Genomic DNA, 16,863 nt, shown 5'->3' with positions numbered 1-16,863 from the left:
TTTGTTATGTGCTATAATTCAAGGGAAAGATATCTAATGACGTGGAGAGTGGAACTGACCAACAGAGAATGTTAACTAAACTGTACAGAAGTTTTTAAATAAATTACTTTGAAAAACATTAGGACAAACATCTTTAAGACTTAAATAATTTTGGGTAGTGGGATAGACAGTAAGTGCTCTGCGTTTCCATCCACTTGCTAAGTTGTATTTTCTAAAGTTTATTTGATAATTATGCAGCACTTGTGGATCAATGCAATGTTATGATGTTATGCACATGTTTTAAACTTGGCCTTCAATAAGACTGACAAGTTGAATCAGTTCAGTTGCAGATGTGTGCAGTAAACGAAGACAAGAAGAAGACAAAGAAAGACAGAAAATTGCCCGTCATTGACCACTTCTTGGAAGTCTTTCTTTCCTCCTGTGTCAGACTGAAAGCAGGGACACTGTTGGGATGATGCTAGTTCTGTTATTTCCCCCAGCATTCTGCCTAATCTCCACCACTATGTTCCACATTCCCTTTTCACATGCTAGGATGAATCCCCCTGCTTGAATTCAGCCTGTCCATCTCCCGTCTTCTCCTCCCTGGAAGTTTTCTGCCTTCTCGGGTGGCCAGGGAGCTGAAGCAAGGAGCAAGCCACAGAGAAGCTGCTCTGGGCTCCCCCAAAGGAAACATTAAAAGGGTAATTTACAACATTCAGAGAAACTTCCTTTGTGGAATCCCCCCTTTGCACATGTTCAGTTTCAACCCTGAGCTCAAAGAAGAAATTGTATCAAATGCTAAATCTTGCAGCACGGGACAGCCAGATGTCAAAGCTCCCTCCCTGTACATGTGATACTTTCTAAAACGTTTCTTCTGGCTGAATGAACAGACTGTTCCTCAAGGAAAAGTAGTTTGGGGAGTAGAAGAATGTTTTCACTCCACCCAACACCAATGATCCCTTATCTCCTCCCTGTCCTTCCCATCAATGCAAAGAGAATTACACATTTCATATCCAGTCCTAGAAATATGAGATGAACTAGGTTGAGATGGGAAGGACCTGGGTGTGCCATGGGAGTCTTCTGGGGGATCATTCATGTAACTGGCATACTAGTTCTTTGAGGAAGGCCTCAATGTGAACTCATCCAGGATATGAGGGGCTTAGAGGGGAAAAAAGAGAGGCCCCTCCTTTTCTACGAAAAGGCTATCATAGTTTTGTTTATCCTTAAGCTTGCAAAGAGGTGCCTGCTGTGCACTTGGTGAGGCCTCTTCTAGGACATTCTGAGAATCTTGCTGTAATTATCTTACATTTGTTTCATAGGGTGAAACTCACCTGGAATCTGAGGTTTCCTCTCAGGAGGAGAAGTTGTGCTCAACCCACCGTCTTGACTCCCGCTTGAGTGTCCTAAGGAGAAAAGCAACAAGCTCTTTCAGCCCAAGTTTGGAATGTATAGCCAGGAGTTCTTCCAGAGCATTGTCCTGGGCTACCCTCCAACCACTGCCTCACTAGATGCTATAAATAGATTCAAGATGCAGACATCTACAAAATGTTAGACAAAAGATATCATCTCTCTTCTCACCTCCCAGGAAAGTTCAGTGTGACTAAGCTAAGGCTTACAAATGTTATTTTTGCTACAAGGAACACTGATGGGCAATATTTTAATATGAGCTTCAGTGATGGTCCACCCTGGGTTTAGGACCTAGCTCATTAGCAACTTATGCCAAGCCAAGTTATCATCTCTAAGTCTCTGTCTTCTCACATATAAAAGGAGGATCATAACAGAAACACCTTCATTGTTGTTCTACAGAGGTTTCCAGAGGTATATGATAGTAGTAGCTATGTGTAGTTGTAATGTTCTGTGGTTAAGACCTTGCCTACAAACTGTGGTCCTGTACACTAGCAGGACCCCATCACTATGGAGGAAATCTCAAATTTAGTTCCAATCCTCCAGAAACAACATCTTCATTTTAATAATATTTCTAATGTATTCATGTGCTTCAGAAAGTCTAAAGTGAATCTAAAAATCACATGCTTTGTGCTGCTTAGTTTTTTGTCAACTTGATACTAACAAGCATGGGTTGTCTGTGAAGAAGGAACTTCAATTGAGAAAATGCCTCTATCTCATTAGCCTATAGGCAAATCTATGGGGGAATTTTCTTGATTGGTGACTGTTACGGGAGGGGCCAGCTCACCAGGGCAGTGCCACTCTGGACAAGTGGTCCTGGGTGGTATGAGAATTCAAGTTGGGCAATCCATGGAGAGCAAACCACGAGTGGCATTCCTCCACGGTTTCTGCTTCAGTTTCTGCCTCCAGGTTCCTGCCCCAACTTTCTAAAGTGGACCATGACTCAGGATATGGAAGCCAAATAAACCTTCCTACCCAAGGAAAGGTAGGGTTATCATCTTTATCGCAGCAATAGAAAGCAAACTAGGACATATATAGGCATTGATGTGCACATTATTTCTTTTTCATGAAAGAGGGGAGTACTGGCTTTTTCTGACTACAAATAAAAGGTTATTGGAGTCTATACTAATACAGTGAAACATAATAGAAAAATAAATGCTTTCTACTGTTAAAAGGCAAAACAAAGAAATAAACAAAAAGCCCAAGTTGGCAGGAAGCATTGTGAGACAGATAACCTATGAGTCAGAATCCAGATGCCTTTTCAAACCAAGGAAGACATCATATTTCAAAAGAAATTTCTTAGTTTTCTGTTTTCTTTCTTCCTTTACTGTTTGCCACTAAATAGCAATCTGTTCTGGAATCTTGAAGGCTACCAAGGGGAGAAAAACCTAGGCAGGATATTTTGGCTAGCCCGTTGGCTAGGATGGCTGGGCTTAAAAGAAAGCATTTTCTGAGAGAGCCAAACATTAAACTCTGCCGAGTGGATGCTGCAATCTAACTACATACGATGGCTTCAGGTTGTACAGTTTGGTGCTTTGCTAAAGCTCCCACAAAATGGAGCAAAGTAACTTCTGTGCTGTTTCCACCGACCCTGCACTGTTCTGAGAGTGGGCTCTGCTTCACAGGCCTCAAAGGAGTCCATGATAATTTTTCTACCCACCTGCCGGTGTCCTGGGCAATTGGCAGGTTTGTGCATGCACAAGACATGGCATAGCAACCGTCAAAACTGGAGGAGAGCTTTGGCCTTGAAAACCACTGTAAAGGCACAGTCACTCCTACTGGTCTCTTTTGTCTGACACACGGCAGCCTTTGATATTTGAAAGGGAGGCCATTAATAGATCATAATCTATTTATTTTCCTTTTCCAAAGAAGTGCTCCCAGCAAGGAAAGAACTAGGTGTGTGCAGGATGAAACCTCCTGTTTGAACAATAGACACCTGCACAGGAGCTAAAGCAAAAAGACTAGTTCCCACCCACCTGATTCTCACTTCAAGCAAAAGCCCAAGAGGCCAGAAACAGCAGGCTTCCTTGCGCCCAAGAGCTCCATAAATCCATTCAGGGGTAGAACAGGCCTGGGGAACAAGTTTTGCAAAGCAGGACACTGGGCACACCAGTTTGGACACGGGGCTCCAACACAGACATGGGCAGAGATCATTCAGTTGGCTTTAATGGTGAGAAGGGCAGTGGAGAATGGAGCATACAAAGCAGCTGAAGTGGGGGGAGGAGCTTAGATAAACTCAGACCCTGATCCAGTTTGTGTCTGGATAGGGCAAGATTAGACCTTCCCCAACAAGCTTCTGTGTGCAGTCTCTGCAACTGGTCCACAGACCACACTCACAGTAGTAGAGGTCTCTTGGTTTTGGAAGCTAAGCCTTCTAATTTAACTGCTTACATCCTCAACCTCAATACCATGTTCCACATGGAACCTCGATTACTCAGGTAGGTGGCATGATCTTTCTTCTTACTGACAAGGAAACAAGAGCTGGAGAAGACCAAGTAAGTGTGCTAAGGACCCCAGTGAGCTCAAAACATCTGTCTGTACTTTAGGGTAATTTCTAATGAGCCCTACACCCCAGAGTTCCTACATTTAAGGGATGTTATCAATGCCACCTTGTAAATATTCATCCTCAGATTTGTTTGAAACCTGGAGGCAGGTTTATTCAAGCCCACACCAGAGGGTGCTAGTTTATATGGATTTCCTGTCCCCTGTGGACCACATAGATTTGTGATGATCAGGAGCTCATGGTAGGAAATGCTGACAGAAACCTCTCTTAACCCCAGCATCAGGGATTAAAAGTAAGCTTGCCTCATGTCAGATTTTGCTGCCTGGAGTAATGTTTTCAGGGGTTGATCTGAGTCATGGCCAACAGCAATCTATTTAATAATGCATGTCTGGCTGTAATTACGGTCATTATGGAATTTTCTTCCTGACCAGACTTAGGAGGGGCAATCTAAGACCCCAGGCCCAAAACGTGGCTCCACCATTCTCTGGTCATATCAAGTTAGCAAGCTGCTTACCTTCTCTCACTTTCCTTATTCTCCTCATCAGTAATAAGGAGGTGATAATACTGTTTTCATATATTACAGGGTTTGCAAGGTAATTAGATGAGTTAATAGAAAATTAACTATGAACTCCCTGGCATTGAGCTTACTTACTCGACTGAAATATCAGTTTTATGTACTTCAATGTACAAATGAAATGTGCTTTGCTTAATTTTTCTGGCATACAGTAAATTCTGAAATGCTGGCTACTTTATCAGGTACCAGGATTATGCTAAATACTTTCCAGGTATTCATTGTCATTTGTCTTGAAAGGGCACTATCAGCTAAGACACTGAATCTCAGACCCTGTGATCATCTTGCTCAGTTTATACACAGAGGAACGAGAATCAACCACAAGCTATTTTATGTCAAAAGAGTTCTCCTAGTGATTCTGGAATGGGGGCAATATTAGATGGGGGGCTGTCTTAGTTAGGGTTACTATTGATAAAACACCATGACAGAAACCAAGTTGGGGATGAAAGAGTTTACTCGGCTTACATATCACAATTGAAGAACTCAAACCTGGCTGGAGGCAGGAGCTAATGCAGAGATCATGGAGCAAAGTGCTGCTTACTGGCTTGTTCTTTCGTGCTCGTTCAGTATGCTTTTCTATAGCACCCAGGCCCACCAGCCCAGCAATGGTCTCAGCCACAATGTGATGGCTCCGCCCACATCAATCACTAAGAACATGCTCCATAGGCTTGTCTACAGCCAGATCTTACAGAGGCATCTTCTCCACTGAGCTCTCTCCTCTCCAATTACTTTAGCTTGTGTCAAGCTGATACAACCATAGCCAGCATGAAAGTACTGGTGTGTATTCTTCCAGACCCTTTCAGATGGAAGCTCCTTTTCTAGAGTGTTGGTTCTCAAAGTGTAGTACCCAACCCAGCAGTATCAGGGTGAATGGGAATTTATTAGACACACAAATGCTTGGGCTCCACCCCAGACCTACTGAATCAGAAACTTCAGGGTGGGGTTGAGCAAAGTGACTTAATAAGCCCTCCTTATCCCTCAAAATACAAGTGTTCTCTTTTTAAAGTGTGAAACAATTCTCTAGGGACACTGACTCATGCTTCATTAACAACCATTAGGTTCAGTGATCATAATAGTAAGTGACTAAACATTTCAAACTCACCAGCTAATTCGGATCCATTGGTTACAGTGTGGTAATCCCCACTGGGGTCCATGGATGAGTCTTGGTCTCCTATAATAATAGGAAATAAAAAATAGTCAGTACTGTGTGTCCACTCACACTGTCATCTTCATTTCCGTGGGGTGTATTTTTAGAAAAACATCGAAGAAGTCACTGCTCATCTTTAAGACATTGATGAGTGAACTAGAGCCTTAATCAAAATTAAGTAAACTGAGGCAGCACAGGCCCAAATTATCACTAAAAGTATGGCGTGTGTAGAAATCCAAGAGCAGAGCTAAGGAATATTGTGGAGGGAAATACTATGATGCTTTCCTGGGGGCTGGGTTTTGAATGGGACACTTCTTAGCTTGGATAAGGGCTATGATAATGGGATATAATCACTTAAACAGGACTCTGACTCAGACAATGAAAGAGGTTTCTCTGAGTCTGAAACAAAATAATCTTAGGGATGAACAAGGCAAAGACTCAAAGGGAAAAATAAACTATCCAGAGAGAAGAAAGGTCAAACTTAAGTGAAAAAAGGAACTGTCAAATAACATAATTGACACAGAGCTGGTATCAGAATAAATCTCAACTGATAACTTTTCTTTCCAAATTTACTTCTGCATTTTCAAAAATTGTTGATATGATCACATCTTCTCAAATATCTATCATCAGAAAACTATAGGTTGTGACAAACTCAAGAGGGGCTAAATTTAAATACCAAGATGAAATCTTAGATTCAGCATGTAAGAAACATACACAGGGCTCCTAAGGTTGGTACAGATCATCACAATGGTGCCTAGAAAGAGAATACATTCAGCTGCTCATCACCATTCCCTGGTTAAGAGAGGGCTGCTTGGAATTGCTCCTAACTTTATGAGAGACTGCTTTTTTTCCCCTTAGATAATGCTTATAATAATGACAACAGTACTTGCTTAAACACCACATGAGAGTCCCACCACCAAAATCACCGCTTCCCAAAGCCATCACCATCACCAGGCCCATCGGCATCATGCATTGCATGGTCCAGTGGTTTACATTGAGAGTATAGATTGAGAAATATGTATGGACAGAAATATCCTTTGTTAATCTTCTAGAAGGAAACAAGGAATGAGAATTAGGCCATTTACTAATCATTGAATTCACAGAGAACAGAAGGAAATACAGACACCATTGCCTTTCTAACACTGATCAGGTGGGATCAGCCCATGTGCATACTAATTTGGTATAAAACATTTTACTTGCTAGCAGTTAGATTCAGCAAACCACCTAAGAAACTAGAAATGGCATGATGGATGGGACCATTTTTGCATGAGAACATTGCTGGCACTCTTAGATTTGATTCGTTCTGCAGGAATCTGACAGCAGCACTTGGAAGTTTTAATGAAGAAAAGAAGGTTATTAATAAGGACACTAAGCAAACGCCTTCAGAGTGTAAAGGGGCTTGGGCTTGCTAATTCTGCTGAATTTAGTATTTTTAAAGCTCCTTTTCTTGAAGCCCTGGAGTGGGAAGCCAAAAGAAATATGCCATGCATATGACATCCTGGGTTTTCTTTCCCTTTGTTAATCAGAACTTCACCACTACCATCTGTTTTGCATATGCGATTCTCATGAAATCCTCTTCCTGTCTTTTGGGAGAGTGGAGAGAGAGGGAGTGTGTGTGTGTGTGTGTGTGTGTGTGTGTGTGTGTGTGTGTGTGTGTTTAAGGTTTTTAATGTGTTAGTGGTTGAGTGGTAGAGGTACCTGGACTATAGCCACAGAAAGCTCATTCCCCTTTCTACAGCATTAGTTTCTTAATACAAACAAAGAAATAAAGAAGAGACATAGAGAACATTGCTTATTTGAGAGAAAGGTCCCATGCTGGGTCCATGACAGAAAAGTGAGGATCATGAATCGTGAAGTACATCATACGTAGAAAAGGTTCATATACCAACCCATCACCAGAAATGAAATGAACCAGTCCATCACCAATTAAAGATAATTTCAGAGGAAAGATACCAGTATATGAAAACCATTTGAATGTTTGGTAAAGCTTTACTAAATAGGCAAAATATATTAGCTGAATTAAGTGAAATTGCTAATATTCAACTATTTCAATCCACAGAAGAATCAGTTTCACATAGTTCAAGTTAATATACCACAGAATGAAGAAAAGACAAAGCAAGAAAGTCTACCATGAGCACCAAGTCACAAAAAATAAATGGAGATTACACCATGAAATGGAAGCATTATTTTATCTCAAATAAGTTTGCTGGCATTATAATTGATGACCAATGGTGAAAAACATTCCCATGGCACAAAGTAATCTAATCATAGCCTGCCCAGAAAATATTCCCTAGAATAGGAAAAAATAGATATTGTTTCTCCAGAGAAGCAAACCAGATGACAAATGGCCAAGTTACCTGGTAAGGAGCCATCAACATTAAAGTTGGAGTCTGCAGCAACAGTCACTTCAGTTTCTCCAAAGACCCCAGTCTTAGCAGGAGTCACTGGGGTGAGAGTCCCATTCTCCATTGGGTCTGGGTAATGAGGGGTGTAGCCTTCCAGAGAAGTAGTTGTGTCTTTGGGAAGGCTTGTACCTCTTCTTCCACTCCTAGCTGTGTGGAGGTGGAGTCAATGACAAGCCCACACCTGTATGGTCACCACCCACCGTGTGCTTGTCTTCAGAAGGTAAAAGTTGCTGAGACATCTTTCTACTTGTTGTCCAAGACCAAAAGCAAATGGTACTGAATAAAAACAATGTTTTACAAAAGATACCAGCCAGATAACACTCAACAGAAGAGATTTTGGTGACTACTACCCACAAGAGGCATTTCTTACAAGATTTGTCTGAGTCATTAAGGGGACCTTAATTCCATTGTGACCTTGAACTCAACTCAGGTACTATAGGATTTTGAAGTTTTTTGTTTTTTGTTTTTTTTTTTGTTTTGTTTTGTTTTTTTTCCTCAATTGGATCCACCTCTGAGGAAGAGGAAGAAACAGATTTCCATCTGTCTGCAACTGGAATAATAAATTCAAGATCCAAAAGACCTGACATAATCATTTGTGTGCCAGAAGGGCATTGCCTCTTAGTCACCAATATTGTGGAGTTGTGGTTCAAAATGGAAGTAATGTTAATGTTAATGTAATGAATTTCAAGAAAATCTTATAGAAACAATCATCATTTTCTAAACCAATTCAGCAGAAAAGTTTGCACCTAATATACAATGGCTTCTAAAGGGTCTATAAAGCAGGAGAATCAGAGACCACCACCAGAAACACCAGATATATTAAGATTAATGTATAAAAATCAGCAATGGATACCACCACCAAAGATATCAGAACTTATTGATTTCTGCTAAATAGCCAAAGGCAGTTGGGCTTTTTGATCCTTACTGCTAGATGGCAGAATAGAAGTTGTCAGGTGGTCTCTGTCTTCTTCCAGTTCTCCATGTGATGTAAAGAAGTTCTGAGAATGACTCTGTGCTGTTTCAATGAGGGATGAAGTTAGTGTTAGATAGGAACCATGACACAAGTCCTTTGCTGCCCATTTATATGGATAACCTAGCTATAGGATAGCAGCTGGACAGATACAAAGGGAGAATGACACTTGTGCCCTTTGTCATCTGCTGATTGATAGAAATATATAGAAAAATTATACTTTATCCCTAGTTAGCTTCTTTTTCTCTAAGTGCAGTTCCAAAGTGAAGCCCAAGTCAAAACTTTGCCCTGCCTGGAGCACCTTGACCCAGCTTTACCAAGTATCCCCAGGAAACAAAAATCACAGAGGCCTGGAAAGTGAAGCTTTAATTTCAGTTTTTCCCCAACCATTAAACTTGCCAAATTGTGAACAAAGAAAAGTCATAAAGAAAACAGTGTTATGTTGTGTGTCTGTGAACACAAAAGAAAAAGCTCATCTCCATCAATTAAGTCAGAGAGATTTTACAGGGGAATACATGGTGCCCTTGTAGAGAGCATTGCATTCTAGTTACTGCTTTATTAGTAGGCTGTGATCTCACCTATAACAGGGTTTCTCTTCACTGCACCAAGGAAATGCTTGCCTGGGCAAACACAGGACCCTCAGTGACATGGATCAATTTGAGATTGAATCATTGCCCAAATCTGAAATTACTTTGATGGTTTTAAGTTCTTTTCTTTTGTGTTCTTCCAAGGAAGGCACTGACTGACCTCTGAGGTGCGGGTGCAAAGGCTGCATTAAACATGCACATGAGCCATGTCCACCACCAAATGAAAATAACGAGGAGAGAGAGGCATTCACTAAATCCCAGTTCCAACATCAAAACCAAAGCCAACAGTAACACAAAATGGAAATACAAGTCCTGCATTGGCAAGAGCCATTTATAGGCTTATTTTTTTCTCCTTTGATGCCTAACACTGATGTTTACATTAATGATGGTCAATACATGCATGCTGGCTTTTTTTTCCCCTATGCCTAAAGGGTTCCTATAAAGGACTCTCCCCACTATATGTAGCAAGAAGTGAAATGAAGCTGTCTTAATTTGGGGATTTCTTTGATAATCTTCCAAGGATTTGTGAATGACTTAAGTTGATCCTTGGGCTATCCTTATACACACAGTAAAAATTAAGGGAACTAAAAATTTCATATTTCTTCTTGGAAGATGTTTAAGGATAGAAAAATATGTCAGGAAATAGTTCTTTTTAATCCCAGGGACTCCGCCACCCTGGTCAGTTATTAACAACATGCCTTGCTCCTCCTCTCAAATCTAAATGCAATTTCTCTAATCACTATGATAATCTGGCCCTCATATTACACCATCATTAAAGCAATCTTTCTCCTTCCTTGGCTGGAAGATGTGTGGGAATCGAAAGGAGTGTATTAAAATATAGAGAAACCACTCTGCTAGTGATGGTCTTCAGTGTCATTCACATGAAGAATTAGAGATGAAACATGGAGATGATTAAGCCTTCATATCCTTTTGTTAATAATAATAATAAAAAAATCATTGGCTCTGAAGGAGACCCTGAATGAAGATAAAGCCAGGTTTAGAGAACCCCCACAAGAAAGACAGACAATAAAAACAGATTCACCCCCTGACTAAGCTGAGCCACCTAACAAAGACTACACCATTCCACCACCAAATGTGACATCTTGGCCAGTGTGAGCAGAAGTGAAGCAGGAAGACAGGTCAATAAAGGAGCTGTGTGTCATTGTCCTTACGAGTTGTCACTGAAAGTGGTTCTGTCCTGTCCAAGTCTTCCACCAAATGGGTATTTGGAGCTGCAGTAGGCTGAAGGGTTGTACTATGACTGAGGTCCGTATCTGAGGGAATTAAATCTGTGTTACTGCCTTATTCCCTATGCTATTGCCCAAAGACCATTGTCTTACAGCCAAGTAAATTTTACATTCAACCTGATAAGAGGAAAGAAACAAGTTCACCACATGTTCAGACAGTGACAAATGATTGGTTCTTTAAGAATACCGCAGTATATGTGCACATATTTGTTTGCTTGTTTTGTTTAGTCTGGAAGGAAGTCGCACGAGCACACAAGGAGGCTCACAGTCTTTGCAAAGGGACAGAAATGTAGCCCATGTGTGATTTGCTCAGTTCCAAGGCAGACAAGTACAGTCAGACACATGGAGACAAATAACACACACACAAAAGCATCATTTTGTCACCTCCTGCTCACCAGGCCAAACAAAACAAAACACCAATGAAAAGTTTTTAAATAGCCATTGGATTATCTTATTTGGTTATTTTTGTTCTTTTGTTTTTGCTTTACAAAGTAAACATGAAACACAAGAACATATATACATAACCCACTATAACTACATTGAGACAACAGGAAGTACCCATAGACAAACAAGAGTCATTCTTCCCATAAATACAAGAAAGAACCATCTTGGCAGTTCTGATTATAGTGTTGAGCTGTGTGAAACATCCCTGAGGTAATTAAAAAGACTGCCTTTTTTCTGATGGTTATCACAGCTCTGTTACTGGCTGGAAAAATGAGTTCAGAGTGAAATAGAGGCCATACAGCCCTTAAACACCATCAATATTGTTAACTCTACAATTTTCTCAGTTACCCACACCATTGCCTCTGGGAAGATCTAATCAGTTCCAAATGGCTTCAGTGGGAAACACTGGGATATGGGGCACCTCCCTGGGGACTCCAGTCTTTACATGTGAAAAGTAAAGACAGACAAGATCTCTGTTAGAGAAAAAATTTGTGCCTCGCTCTACCATCCCGATTTTAAAGAAGAAAGGCCAGTTACCCCACTCAAAATTTCAAATGGATACCCTACCAGAAAATGGCCTTGTCTGATGAGTGTCTGCATCTACCCTTGCTCACTTTTCCTTGGATGAGTAAAATTCTTTGATAACTACCATGTCATTGTACGATTGAAGCTGTCACGTGTATGTGAGGAAATGATGTAAAGAAACTGCAGACTTGACCACCAGTTCATCACATGATTAAGGTTTTTGTTGTAGATATGAGAGAGAGAGAGAGAGACAGAGAGAGAGAGAGAGAGAGAGAGAGAGAGAGAGAGAGAGAGAGAGAGAGAGAGAGAGAGAGAGAGAGAGAACAGCCAGAGGCATTTGGAAGAGTCCGGAGCAGAGAAAGGAAAAAGTAGATGTTCATGGCCAGCAGACTGGACATAGCCAGGGGCTAGGAAAGAGGGGGAGTGGGAAGAATAATGGTGATAGCAAGATAGCAAGAGATAGATAACAAAACACTGACAGAGTGAAAAAAAAAATAAGGAATATGAGGAGGGTGAGTAGCTATGGGGAGGGGAGAGCCAAGAGACTGGCACAGGGGACTTTGAAATGTAACAAGTACTTGTGAATTGTGATGGAGGGATCTTGGAGGCCAGCATGGGCTTTGATTTGCAGCCACAGGTATATGTCAATGGAGAGTCATATGTCCTTCCTGCCATAGCTAAGAGAAATGACTCCTTTTGACAGATGGGAACTGGTTTCACAAGTTCCTGAGGAATCCTGAACCTTATCTAACCACCAGAAATCCTCTTATAGTCCTATCTGGATATTTGGACTGCCTATGAGATCTAACATCTTTTTCTTGATGTATTTACCTATGACATGTAATCTTTCTCTCTTCTTCAGGTGGGACACCTAATAATGATTCTGGAATTATCTCACTGAATGTATTTATTTATTTATTTATTTATTTATTTATTACCATAAATCTCTTCAGAGTTCCACCCACAGGAGCTAAGTACATAAAACTGTGTGTTGGGTCATGCCTATGGCACATCAGTAACTCAACAAAATGGTCCCAGCCATTTAAACACTTCCTCTCTATTAGGACACATTTAACTACTCACAGTGATGTACTCCTTCCTTGACTTTTCTTCCTTTATAGATCTGTTCACATGAGTCTTCTTTTTAAAACATCCTCCATCTTACTTCCTTTTTCTGACTAGCCAGGTCTTCACATTTTTTTTTTTTTAAATCACATTAAGACGTTTGTTCTTTAATAGTCTCTGGGAAGTGTGTGGTCCTCTAGATTTCTGTGTTCATTATTGAAAACATAAGTTTTCTATCCATTACTGACTCAAGTTTTTCAGATTTATTGTGCTATTTAATATTTTCTTTTGTCTGCTGACTTTGAAGCTTCTTTTAAGCATGAATATGAATTATACATCTGTGTATCTCCATGATGTCTTATGCATCTAATCCTTATCTCACATACGTGGCTGTTTATGGGATATGTGTTAACTAATATTTAACATAAGGTAGTATTTCTTAAAAACAGAAGTTTTTGGATTTACTTTGGAGATAATTTTGTAGCTATCCAATATGGAGATATACTCATTGAGCTATTAGAATGTATTTCAGTCAGATATATGTAGCACATATGGTTGGTAATTTATATCCAGAAAATACATCTAACTGAAACTTCTCTGGAAAAATTTACAAAACCTTGCTTTTGGTTATTTTGGGATGTTACATTAGTAGAAACACAGTCTTCTAGTTGTTGAATCCTAAGAGGACAATAGCCACCCATTCTTGATGTTTCTCTCAAGCAGGTTGCTGTTCTTACTTTAAACAGGAAAGTTGCTTTTAAATACGAAAATCAGTCAAATACTTCACAACCTTCATTTCTTGCAAAACTATAATACATTTTGCTTTCTGCTTTTAAATTACTTGCGTGTAAATAAAAATGAAAGGCATTAAGAAAATAGAAGTTTTGTCTCATGTGCAAGTTGTCTATTCATTAAGTTCATAGTCATTCAAGGAGGGCCCAGAATGGTCTAAATACTAAATCCTTTAATACCACATTATCTTTAAATGAGGCAACAATAAATAACTTTACAGTTTTCTGAGTTATCCCATTGTTTACTTGCATTAGCCACACCATTTTCTTTTTCTTTCTTTCTTTCTTTCTTTCTTTCTTTCTTTTTTTTTTTTTACCACTTAGACTTGTCTACCAAAACAATAATTTATCTTTGAATCTATAATGGATGCAGTCACTGGATCCATTATTTATGTTTTCTTTTGAAATCTTTGTACTTAAAAAGGAAAGGAATCTTAAGAATATCCCTTTCTTAGCCAGGCATGATAGTACATGCAATCCCAGCACTCAAGAGACTGAGGCAGAAGGATCATCAAGAATTGATGGGACATGTAGTAAGAAAGACCATCTTAAAGTAAGAAACAATGCACCTGTGCCCTAGGTTTAAATAACTTCCACTCTTATCAGCCTAAGACTGACCAGTCCTTAATCTTCCTGGAAAATTATTCACTCTCTAACTAGAACTGTGCACATAGATGAGGTGTATATCTATCTGCTCCTTACCAACTTGTATCAGCAACCTAATTTTTGAAAGTACACCAGGATGCTTAGAAAAGTAGACTGAACTAAAATCAACAGTACATTTCAAAGGGAAAAGACACATAATTGATTCTAAGAAACAATATATATTAAAAAGTCTCAGATGCTGTTTACCCTTCCTTTCTGTTTGATGACCTTGTCCCATTGGATGTGAGATTGGGTTGAGGAACTCAGTCCAGGAGACATTCTCTTGACTCTGTGTTGTCATTCTTTGACTCGGATGGTTGTTGTGGGCTGAGGCTGTAGTCATCATGCAGTTCAAACAATTGTCAAAATGTTAATTGACATTTGGGCAGGGATATATAGACTGACTTAAAAAAAAAAAAAACCACTTTATTCTCTAGAGAAGATAATGAAAACAAGTTCCTAGCACTGAGGACAAAGGAGCTGCATCAGTTTAGAAAGTTTTCCCAGGTTTAGTTCTATTTGTGCTCCTTTTCGTGGTCACCAGCAAGTTGGAGGAAGCATAGCATTAAGTGCTGTAATGGATAGAGGATGAGTTATAGGCATCAAGGGAAGATGAAGTAATTGTCAACACATGCTGCCACAGTCCCCTAAAGGAAGCAGTGTAAAAGCTCAAGTGCATGATGTCACTCTGAGACAAGTACCACCCGCAGTGGAATGCATGAGCTGGTGGTGATAAACAGAGTACATCAGGTAAAAGCTTCCCAAGGGATGAGCATGAAAGTGCTACTCATCACAAAAGCACAGAGGGAGTCCATCAGAAACATTGCCTTCTAACAATGAGACATGGCATGTGATTTATGCCTTTGTTTCATTCTGTGCCATTGGAGAAGTATAGGAAGAAAGATTACAGTAGCATTCCCCAGAAACAAACACACCAAGGAGCCAGTCACCAAACCCACTGTTCTGCTAGTGATTCATTTACAAGTTGCCATGCACTGCAAAGAGGTTATGTGTCAGAATCTATTTTGCAGATGGAAACACGGAGATATTTCCCACTGATACCAAATGGTAATGTAGAATTCACACACTTTGCAGGGCAGGGTGAATCACAATGCTTAATGTCATGCAGACAAAGGAATCATGCACAGGGTCTTGCAGAGACACGTTATCATCTGGCATCCTTCAGAGATGTAAAGACTTAGGTCTAATTCCCACAACCCCACAGTTCCAGAATGGAGAAGATGACTTATTTGTAAATGGGATTAAACAGTTGTACATTCGAGGAGATATTCAAAGCAGGTAAGAACAAAAGTTCAGATGACATCACCTAGGTATCTTTCTTTTTCTTGTAATGCTTGAATCTACCCACAACACTAGATTTCTAATAAAATTCTTTCTTATATTTTTTATATCTTATATTTTGTTTCACAAAAATATAAGGAAAAAGCAGAATTGTGTTATATAGTAAATTTTTTAGGAAGCAGAAAAGGAGTTTTCATTAGATAGTTGTCTCTGTCATTGTCTCAGTAGGTGATGCCTCAAACTAGATGTGAAAATCACACACTTAGAGATTAAATCTGTTTCTTTCATGTGCTTCTATCTATGTCTGGCCAGGTAGCTTATTAAGAACATTAACAGTCTGGATCTATGTTTACTTCAATATGATGTATTAAGAGACTGAACACCCTGAACAATTTCTTCAGTGTCTTTTTTTGTGTCACGTTTTCAATGCCCAACATTGAACTCAGAAGGTAGTTTCCACCCACATTGTAAAACCCTCCATTACCAGTTGCCCCTGATGTTACATGGGAGTCTTCAGTTGGTGTGGGGGAGTACTTCCCCTGCCATCCATTCTCAAACTGTTCCTGCTGGGTAGCTGCTTCTTCTGCTGTACTACTAGGAGCTGCCCAGGCTGTGAGGAGAATGCTGATGGTGAGCCATATTGTCCAGGTTCTTAACAAACCCTTTGATATGTCTGTCTACATTAAGGGTAGAGACAGATATGTAGGTAGGTAGATAGAGAGATACACACATACATACATACATACTTACATACATACATACTACATACATATACTATAGACACATAGATGATAGATAAATGCTATATACATACCTACATAGAAGATGGATAAACACATACATTCATGTATACATACATTCATTATAGATGGTAGGTAGGTAGGTAGGTAGGTAGATAGATAGATAGATAGATAGATAGATAGATAGATAATGACAATAGTAGTTGGGGATAAGCTACTTATATCCTGAAAGGTAGATGATTCTAGAAATAAAATTTTTAATTTTCCAATCCTTTAATATTCCAGATAGGAAAAGAAGTTTCATTTGCTAAAAATGATGTACCCAGAGTAGCACAAAGTCAGGACTAGACCCTAGTCTGTAGATTATGAATTTTAAGTCTTATTCTTACTTTAATATTGTTTATGGCCTCATATTCTGCCAGAGAGAGCTTCTGTTGGAAGAATAATCTCTGTGATCCAATGATTTTGTAGTGGGAAATGTGTTACATGGCAACCCACAACACTATTGTAGTAGGAGACATCTGCAAATGGGCTGCAT

At 39.7% G+C, this 16,863-nt stretch overlaps 1 protein-coding gene across 6 annotated transcripts in view; it reads right to left on the bottom strand.

Annotated features, from left to right (window-relative positions):
- The window catches only part of Cd44 (CD44 molecule (Indian blood group)), an 81,798-nt gene that overhangs the window by 7,670 nt on the left and 57,265 nt on the right, over positions 1–16,863 (bottom strand). For 5 of the 6 annotated variants that reach the window (XM_051184058.1, XM_051184060.1, XM_051184061.1 and 2 more), the window contains 7 exons: positions 16,070–16,195; positions 14,491–14,610; positions 10,739–10,840; positions 8,935–9,024; positions 7,962–8,156; positions 5,560–5,628; positions 1,311–1,382 (listed from right to left, as the gene is read on the bottom strand). In XM_051184058.1, the coding sequence (XP_051040015.1) occupies positions 1,311–1,382; positions 5,560–5,628; positions 7,962–8,156; positions 8,935–9,024; positions 10,739–10,840; positions 14,491–14,610; positions 16,070–16,195 (774 nt within the window). The remainder of the gene's footprint in view (positions 1–1,310; positions 1,383–5,559; positions 5,629–7,961; positions 8,157–8,934; positions 9,025–10,738; positions 10,841–14,490; positions 14,611–16,069; positions 16,196–16,863) is intronic. The other variant, XM_051184059.1, reaches the window with a different exon arrangement.

Source organism: Phodopus roborovskii, unplaced genomic scaffold (assembly GCF_943737965.1).
Source record: "Phodopus roborovskii unplaced genomic scaffold, PHOROB, whole genome shotgun sequence".
In the NCBI taxonomy this organism is placed as follows: Eukaryota; Metazoa; Chordata; class Mammalia; order Rodentia; family Cricetidae; genus Phodopus; species Phodopus roborovskii.
The sequence above is the reverse complement of the archived record's forward strand: the minus strand, read 5'-3'. Positions and strand labels throughout refer to the sequence as shown.